Source organism: Aotus nancymaae, unplaced genomic scaffold (assembly GCF_030222135.1).
Source record: "Aotus nancymaae isolate 86718 unplaced genomic scaffold, 86718_ANA_hifiasm-v0.15.2.pri h1tg000108l, whole genome shotgun sequence".
NCBI lineage: Eukaryota > Metazoa > Chordata > Mammalia > Primates > Aotidae > Aotus > Aotus nancymaae.
Genome location: NW_026988523.1, coordinates 41,535,282 through 41,544,944, shown reverse-complemented (window position 1 = coordinate 41,544,944; position 9,663 = coordinate 41,535,282). Strand labels below are relative to the sequence as shown.

General features: G+C 42.3%; 1 protein-coding gene across 3 annotated transcripts; it reads left to right on the top strand.

Annotated features, from left to right (window-relative positions):
- Positions 1 to 595: 595 nt before the first annotated feature.
- On the top strand, positions 596 to 9,306 carry CCDC190 (coiled-coil domain containing 190). 3 transcript variants are annotated; one of them, XM_012468886.3, is made up of 4 exons: positions 596 to 850; positions 1,862 to 2,060; positions 6,002 to 6,125; positions 6,391 to 9,306. In XM_012468886.3, the coding sequence occupies exons 2-4, from the start codon at positions 1,874 to 1,876 to the stop codon at positions 6,983 to 6,985; spliced, it is 906 nt and encodes a 301-aa protein (XP_012324309.2). In that variant the 5' UTR covers positions 596 to 850; positions 1,862 to 1,873; the 3' UTR covers positions 6,986 to 9,306. The 3 variants fall into 3 exon arrangements, with proteins under 3 accessions (XP_012324309.2, XP_012324306.2, XP_012324307.2); XM_012468883.3 differs by having other exon boundaries at positions 5,999 to 6,125; XM_012468884.3 differs by having other exon boundaries at positions 1,803 to 2,060; positions 5,999 to 6,125.
- Positions 9,307 to 9,663: the final 357 nt, after the last annotated feature.

Here is a 9,663-nt window from a genome sequence, read left to right as displayed (position 1 = left end):
TCTATTTAGACTGTGGCATATCAGTGCCTCTTATTTTCAGATGGAGCTCCAAGGCAACAGTAAAAATCCCACTCAGTATCTTGTTATATAAACAATAGTCCTGCTCGGCCTTCAACTGTAGCTGTTCAAAATATGAGCACAAAAGTTTCTTTTAATTTTACTTTGCTTAGCGCTGCTTTCACCACTTTGAAAATCTCGATAAGCACTGAAGTGCACTGAGCATGCAGAGAGGCCTGGGGAAGGTCAGTATGGTGTGCAGTAACGCAAAATAAACAAATTAACTTCTCTCCTGCACAAAGTGTGCACAGTCATGACGGAAAAAAACAGGGTGCTTTCTTATGAGGCTGACCTGCTTTCCAAGAAGTAGGAATGAAGGTTAGGGAAGGGACGTACGGCAAAGAAAAAGAAAAAGAAAAGGAGGGAAAGGAGGAGAAGAGAGAAAGGGTGGGAGAGTGAGACTGAGAACACAGTTAGACACTCATTGCTTTCATTCCTGGCTCCCATGGACACAGCCCAGGAGCACTGTGGGCCCCTCTGGGGACAGGCTTGAAGCTGGCAGGCTTCTTTACCCACAGAGCTATTTAGAGCTCTGGCCTCTCTAGCAGGAATTGGTGCCATCGCCCAAGGAGCTAGCATTCCTGACCAGGGGAGGTAGGGAGGGAAGAAGAGAGCTTTCAAGTGTATTTAACATTCTCCTGCCAGCCCTCTCCAATGGTCCCCCCTCCGTTCTTTCTCCAAAACACCAGACTCATAAGTTTACTGAAGAAAAATAAACTCATGAATCCAGACTCAGCCTGACATAGCAAAAGAAACAAGACATAGTCTCACGGTGAGAACCCTGGATTTGGAGGTGAGTTCTACTGGCCTTGTTCTTTAATACAAGTCTTCGTTAGTCTATGCTTTAGACTCTAAAACAAGTGCCTTCAAATGTATTTCTTTCCCATATCCTGACCTTATCCTCCTTTTTAATGTTAAGCTTTTTTCTGGATTATAATCACCAAAACTTTTACTGATAGCAATCTATTCATATCCTGAGCACATATTGTGCTCTTAGCTCTGAGATAAGTTATAAACCCTCAAAGGAGAGAAAAACGTGTCCCTATTTTGAGGAGAAAGAAGTAGGTGTGGGCTTAGACATCAGAGTACATGGAGGGAGGAGAGCATCTAAAGTCGGAGAAGATGGGTGAGGACGAGAAGAGGAGCATTCGCCCGATCTAAGCAGTTTCCCCAGTGTTCCCCAGACTACTCGTCGTGGATGTTGTTTTACTTTATAATCAGGATACCCCGCTTTTTGAGAAAGCCCCTTGAGAGTAGGAACTGGGTCTCATTCACCATTACCGCTAGCTTTTAGCATAGGCTTATAGTAGGATTACAGGCTGAATGAACCTATGCATATGTGAATTAATGAACTGGCAGGATGGCGGGGGAGGAATGGCTGTATCCTAAGTTCCCAAATCCTCTCCAGACCTCTGAGCAGCCTCTTTGAGGGTAAGAAACAGTAAAAGGGATTTTTCTTCTTGGGTAAACAATGCCTTATATATGTAGACTGCCTTTTTTTCCCCCAAAGAGTTGTTCATACACTTCTCACTTGATCTTCACAGAAATCTGATTGTGGGCTGTGTTGGGGGAGCCTATTGTACTGTATCACTATTTTATTGACAAGGAGGCTGAGGTTCACAGGAATGACTACCCTCAATCCTGTGTTACTCTGGAAACTCATTTAACAATAGTGGGATTTCATCTGACGCAGCAGTTCTGGTTTCAGAAATACACAGGTCCAACCACTGATCTCTGATTAAAAGCAGGGTCAGCAGCCCAGTCTTCCAGTATCAGGTTAGCTGTGGCGCCTTATTATCTCTAGACCCTGAAGAAGATGGAGAGGCACATGGTCAGGGGACAACTGCATAAGCACTTTGATTTGGAGAGGAAGAATGCCAAGCAGGCTGAAGCCAGACTGGACCAAAGACTGCGGAGACTGGAGTATATCTGCCTCTACCATGTGAAATTGCTGACCTGGGAGCAGAAGCAGCTCCAGAAAGAACTGCAGAGGTTACAGCAAGGTAAGACTTTCAGGGCTGGGGAACAGGTTGCCCCAGAGGCACAGCAGAGCAGCAGGCCCATCATTCCACTGAGGCCCTTTCAGAGCCCTGAGTGCCAAGACAGCAAAAGCCTCTGATCACAGCCTGGATTTTAGGCTGCCTACCCTCCCTTGTCCCTCTCCCATCAATTAAATAGCTCCCCGCAGCAGCCCACTCTTAAGCCTTCTTGAGCTAACATTTCTCAGGCTTCCAGTCACTGCCATCTTTCAAATTAGCTCTTTCTTGCTTAAATCCTTAGTTTTCTCCTTTTAAATTTTATTTTTCATTTTGCTTTTCTTACATTATCTGAGGTTGATTTCGTTTCACTCCTTTTTAAATGTCTGATCTTTCTCTTTTGGATCTAACAACAATGTACTGAGCAGTTACTAATGTACAAGTCACTGACCTAGCCCGCTTTATGAAAGTTAAAAAAGAAAAAGAAAGAAAAGAAAAAATTTCCCTGGAATTAGTACCTCAGCTTCCTCCAATGTAAAATAAAAATATTTTCTACCTTATGGAGTTTATTTGAGGATTCAGTGAGCACTTGGAATAGAACCAAAACATAACGTAAGTGCTATAGAAGTACCCACTCTTATCAATTAAAAATTGTTACAGAATTGAAACTCTTCTACTCTTTTGTTGAAAATTGTCACAGTTGTACAGTCTGTAGAAACTAGTTCTCATTTGTTCATCATTAAAACAATTAGATTTTAATATTACTTAAAAATTCAGCACAGGACAGAAATATCTCAGCTCTTGAAGACTACATCCTTTCTTACTGAAGGCAAGTGCCAGAACTCAGGAGTCTGAAATAGAGCGTATTCAAGAGGAAGGCCAGGTGCTGTAAATGAACATAAACTCTTTCAGGTCAACACAGCTAATACATGTAACAAAGGCCAAGAGTAATAGCCAAATGTCTAGCCTGGGAATTCTAACTTCCTTCTTTCGGTTTGAAAGATGACTCTGAGCAAGTAATTGAACTCCTCCGCTTTCAATTTCCCTGTCTGCAATAAATGGTTAAACCAACCTAGAATGAGAGCTCACATACTGGAAAAAGGTCTTAAAAGCCATTTGGTGGATTCTCACTCTTATTCAAAGAGGACACTGAAGCTCAGATGCCTACTCTCAGGAGGGTGCACAAAAGGCCAGGCCCTACATAAGTGGCTGTCCTTGCTGAGTAGAGAGTTGGGTTGGAAAGCGTATGAATCAGGAGGCATAAAACTTTGATTCAGGTGCTTCTGCCTCCATGTCCTTTGGTAGGACATATCCTCTTGAAGCCTCAGACTTCTTGACAGTAAAATCGGGGATAAAGGAAGGAAGCAATATATATTAATTCTCAATATGTCTTAGGTACTGTGCTAGGCAATAGTTTTCCATGATTCATTTAAATAAAATTGTTATTGGGATTTAATTATATGCCAGTGAGTGGATTATTTAAGATTCATATTGCCAGTCCTTTGAGTCAGCCAGTTAGAAATTAGGCTTAAAAATCCACATTTTCAATTGAAATGATACTAAGGCAGATTATTCTGGGACAGGTGTTTTTCAGACCAGACTTTGCAAAACAGCTACTCAGATAGAGTCTGGAATGCAAATATGAAAAACCATGGTCTCTGCCCTCAAGGTGCTCATATTTAAATTGGGGAGTAGTTCCGCTTATAAAAAATGATGACCAGGCTGGGCGCGGTGGCTCAAGCCTGTAATCCCAGCACTTTGGGAGGCCGAGGCGGGTGGATCACGAGGTCAAGAGATCGAGACCATCCTGGTCAACACGGTGAAACCCCGTCTCTACTAATACAAAAAAAATTAGCTGGGCATGGTGGCGCATGCCTGTAATCCCAGCTACTCAGGAGGCTGAGGCAGAAGAATTGCCTGAACCCAGGAGGCGGAGGTTGCGGTGAGCCGAGATCACGCCATTGCACTCCAGCCTGGGTAACAAGAGCGAAACTCTGTCTCAAAAAAAAAAAAAATGATGACCAACACTGCTAATCGAGTTCTTCACAAAGTAGGGCAGGAACATAAAAAGGTTCCTGTGTCTATCAAAGGGTTTTAGCAAAGATTTCCCAAAAGACGCATTTTGAGAGCAGAATCTTAGAGGAGGGGGAGAATGGGGGAAAGGGTGGGAAGTTTATCAGGAGGACGTGTAGGATGGGGCTACTCCCGGCAAAAGGAATAGTATGTATAAACGCACATAAATGACCACTGCTCGCTTCAAATAGCTCAGTACTGTGGGCCTGTGACATGGAAGTGGGGAGGAGGTGTATGTGCAGTTTTCAGAGACAGCGCAATATAGCCAATGTCTCCAATCCAATCCAATCATGAATGGCTTCACAGGTCTTGCAAAAGAGTTCAGAGTTCACCCTATAGGGTTTGAGACTGGGGAAGAAGATTGCATGCTCAAATGTTAAAAAGATCATTCTGGATGCAACATTTAAGGTAAAATAGAGCTTAGGCTATAGTCAGAGTAGACCTGATAGAATTATAAAGTTCAGGCTGTGGTTCCAAGACCTAAACTAGAGCACTGGTCAGGTGAAGAAAATGAGAAGACCAGCATCTCAAGATGTTTAGGAAGTAGAACTGTCAGAGCTTTATAACTAAACATACGTCCAAGGGTAAAGAAAACCAGTCGAAAGCATATTGCCTGGCACAAAGTGGGCGCTCAAATGAGCTTGTTAAATTTGATAACTGGGTGGGTAGAAGTAACATACCTTCACAGAGAGAACACTGGCGAAAGATCAAGTTTCCGAGAAAAGATATGTCCATTTCTGAACCTATTGACCCTGTAGGTCTAAACTTCAGAAGACAGACCTTGCTGGGAGAAGTAGCTCAAAATCCCTCAGTTTAGCCATATAAAATTGAAGTTCTTACATGGAAGAGACCCCCAGAAGAGAGGTTCACAAAGAACCCTTCCTTGTTCTGGTTACTTCACAAGGCGGTGGCCAGATGAAAGAGTATTAGGAGTTCCGTGTGAATTCTAGGTTCCCTATCCGGCCATACTCCCTCTGCTTGGTGCCTACTAACCGAACTGTAGATTTAAGGAATTTTTTCCCATTAGAGCAAAACTTGTCCAAGACTTTCATGTCTAAATGATCAATTCATGAGATGTCTTGAAAACTAATTGAGTTCTCCATAGCAGCCATGACTACAAGATGTTAAAACATCAACTCAACAAGTCCACTTAGTCATGGCTGGCAGTTGAAAACTCACAGGTGGATAGGAGTGAAAGAGACAATCCACTCACATCCAGTCATTTTGTTTTTGAAAACATTGTGTTTGCCAAGTAAAATCTTCAAAGGAGACCTCCATGGGTCTTAGCCAGTTTAAACCTCTGATCTTGGTGTTTCTAAATCCTCTTTAACATATTCTAGGTAAACACTGGAAAACTGCTTTACGTTTTTCTGTTACCATCTATCACAGCAGATCAGCCTAATGTGTAATATAAACCAAGGTTTATACACACTGGTTCTCTGAAAGCCCAGTTTGCAGAATTCTGTTTCTTCTTTTTCTATTAGTTTTCTAGGGCTGCCATAACAAAGAACTATAAACTGGATGCCTTAAGCAACAAAAATATATTGTCTTACAATTCTAGAGTCTAGAAGTTCAAAGTCAATATGTCAGCCATGTTGGTTCCTTCTGAAAACTGTGAGGGAAGGATCTGTTGCAGGCCTCTCTCCTTGGCTTACAGACAGCTATCTTCTCTTAGTGCTCTCCCTGTATGTTGTGTTCAAAGTTCATTTGCTTATGAGGACACAGTAATATAGGATTAGGACCCACTCTAATGACCTCATTTTAATCTAATTATCTCTATAAAGACCTTATCTCTACATAAGTTCCCACTGTGAGGTAATGGGGGTTACGACTTGAACATAAAAAATTTGAGGACACAATCCGACTCAAAACGCTTCTTAATTAACTCAAAGCAGAAACCATGAAGAAACATTTCTCCTCTTATTTGGGGAATGGAATTCAGAAGAGACCAGAAGATATTCTCATGTTCTCGCCACAGGGAGGGAAGAAGCACAGAGTCCCACAGGCTAAGAAAATGAGGTAAGAAATAGATTGCTAAGCTCATGGGTATGACACTAAGTCACTCTTCCCAACTGACCTCTTTAAACTGGTTTCCTGAGGAAATGCTCCCTTCCCCTTCTTAAGCGAGACACTTTCCCTGCATTGTTACCACTCAGTTTCACCCTCCACCCCATTCCCACTCATATTACCTTGGCTGATACTGACGGGGGCCATATTCTGATAAGTTGAAAGATCTAAAGAAGAGCCTCTTCATTGGTTTTCTTTGTTTTGTCTCCTTTCTTAGAGCATCAGCAACCAGTATGACCCAAGACACAAACAAAAGCAAGTCCCAGGTGCCTCATTCACGTGATGCTGGCCTCAAAGACCCCATGAGGAGCAAAGAGCAGCCACTCTCTCAAAATAACAGAACTGCCTGCTTCATAAAAGAGCATCCACAAGCCCAAGAGAAAGATTCTGTGACTCCACCTAAGGATGTAGACTCCAACAAGGGCGTCTGTGTTCTATGCCAAGATCAAGCGGTTTCCACCAACACCACAGAACAAGGTCCTAGTTCCAGCCCAACTAGTGATAGTGGAATGGCACGTGCTGATGAAACCAGATCAAAAGATGTTGCTCTAAAGCCAGATGGGAACACTGGAAAACGAATGCCCCCAAGTCATGTGGAATGTACAGGAAGCTTCCAAGGCGAGTTCACAAAGCCAACCTTCTTAGAGTTGCTTTCAAAGGCCAGAAATGCCCATTATCTCCGGCACAGGGTCCCTCCTGAGTCTGAGAGGTTGCTCAGCATTGGGGAAATATTTGGGCATGGGGAATCCTCATTGTCCAGGGCAGGAGAGGAGTTTGAAAACAGGGTGCCTTCTAAGTTTCTTCCTCTATAACCATTTAACATAGCCTGACAGTAACATATGCCATTATTGCTAAGGAAATGTGCTCCTCAAATGACTATGTTAAGCAATACAGAGAAAAGCAAACAAACATAACTGAATTACAATTTTATTTTAAATTCCCTATTTTTTTTCCGGGAATATAATATTTCTTAGCCAGGAGCAGTGGCTCATGCCTATAATTCCAGCACTTTGGGAGGCTGAGGTGGGCAGATCACCTGAGGTCAGGAGTTCGAGACCAGCCCGACCAATATGGAAAAACCCCGTCTCTACTAAAAATACAAAATTGCCTGGGTGTGGTGGCACGTGCCTGTAATCTCAGCTACTCAGGAGGCTGAGGCAGGAGAATCACTTGAGCCTGGGAGGTGGAGGCTGTGGTGAGCCAAGATCACGCCACTGCACTCCAGCCTGGGCAACAAAAGCAAAACTACATCTCAAAAAAAAAAATTCTTCAATGAACGATGCTAATATATGAAAAAGGAGAGGAGGAATGAATCTTCCGAAAATATTTTAAGTGATATGTTTATGATGTCATCAAAAATATGAATATATATTGATGACTGGACTTGATGGGAAAATTACTAAGAGTCCTGCTTTCAGGGACGTCCTGTTTCTTCTAGGAGATTCTCATGGTGCCACCTGCTGGCAAAACGGCATAGCTATTCTCTTTGTTTCAGTTTGATATACAGTAGTGGTAGAAATGGGAATGCAACTGTAAATATGTACTGTAACGTGGTCCATGAAGAAAACCTGCTCTCTAACCACAGAGATGTGCTCTCTTTGGAAGCTCTTTCCTTCTTTCCTTTATTTCCAGATAGCTCCATTTTAATTTTCTCCTTCCTGCTTTCAACCTGCTCATATCAGATTTTTGTAATCCTGTTGAAAGAATAATGGACAATCTGTTTCCTTTCATATCTCCTAGAATCAAAGGATTTAAAAAACTTTTAATCATCTCCCAACATGCTGTCAAATGCATAGCAGATTCTATCAAAACTGTTTCACTGTAAAATGAGAGGTACTAACATCTTTAACAAGTTATTGTTTCAAGTAGGCCTCTACGACTTGGGCTACACTGTCAAAGAATCCATTAGATTTTGTTTCTCATCCAAAGGATCCAAATATTACACTAAAAGTAAGTAGTATCATAAGTCATCAGAAAAAATAGCTCTTTGTTAATGCATTTTAAACTTATTGTCCACCTAATGAAGTATAGAATAAAATCATCGCCACTTTTTATTTTTTCCCTAAGACAGAGTCTTGCTCTGTCGCCCAGGCTGGAGAGCAGTGGCTCAATCTCAGCTCACTGTAACCTGTGCCTTCTGGGTTCAAGCACTTCTCCTGCCTCAGTCTCCCAAGAAGCTGGGATTACACGTGCATACCACCATGCCCAGCTGTATTTTTTTGTATTTTTAGTAGAGACGGGGTTTCACCATGTTAGCCAGGATGGTCTTGAACTCTGACCTCATGATCCACCTGCCTCAGCCTCTCAAAGTGCTGGGATTACAGGCGTGAGCCACCCACGCCCAGCATCACCACTTTTTATCTATACTGACTCTATTAGGAAAACCAGCTTGAACCCGTAGGTCTCAAAGAAATTATGCTTCTATTGGTGGGTAAATTCAAATCTTCAACCCAATAATAAACTTTAATTACAGAAGAATAAACTTGAGGGCGTATTTCATATCTGGAATCAATAGTTGACATAACCCAGCCTTGGATATTTTGATGAAACAAAATTATTTAGCTCAGAAATGATAAAGGACCTCAACCTACTAATATTACAAAGGGCCTGAAATGAAGATTAATTCATGTTTAATTTATAGTTCATTAAATATAAATTCAAAGTACATTTAATTTGAAAACATTTCATTTAATTCAGATTTAGACTTCCTTGTGTTTAAAATAATAATTCCTAATAGCTCCTATTTTTCAGTACCTCCCCGCATCCTGACACATTCCACACAACGTTAGCCGGTCCTCAAAACAATGCTGCAGAATAGTTTTCTTTATCCCCATTTTACAGATAAGGAAATTGAAGGAAGAGTGGTGGCAACTTGCGAATAGATGACAGACAAGCATTTCATCTCTCCTCGATTTCCTTGCTCACGCTCTTTCATTACACCTCACTGCCACCTCTCTGAAGACAAAAGCTTAGATCAAACATGTAAGAGTTAGTTTCATTAGCCCAGCCTCTGGCCTTCAGTGGGGAGACAATACTTTATAGTGAAAAGAACACAAGAAATCTGCTCCCTGCAACATTTTCTTCCATGAAGCAAACCAACAGAGGACGGCAGGCCACAGGCGACAGAACCGATTCACGAAAACTTAAATTTATTTGCACCAGCCATGCCTGGGCCGGCAGAAACAGGCACACACCAATCAGAGGACCCCTTTGTAAACCACTCAAGCTCCTTCCTAGAAGTTATTTCTTCTTGTCTTCTGCACGAGCCTTGCCTATCGTCATCACAATTTTCCTCCAAGGCTGAGTCCTGAGTGAATGGGTTGTCACTGCTAAGTGGGTCTTTTCACTGTACTAGCCATAACAGGGGAAGGGGCCATCACAAGGCAGCAGGGAGCCAGACTCGGTTGTACCCACTCTGTTCCAAGTCCACCTCACTCCTGCCATCTACCGAGGTGAACGTTCTGCATGTTCCTCCTTGCTACCTTATTTG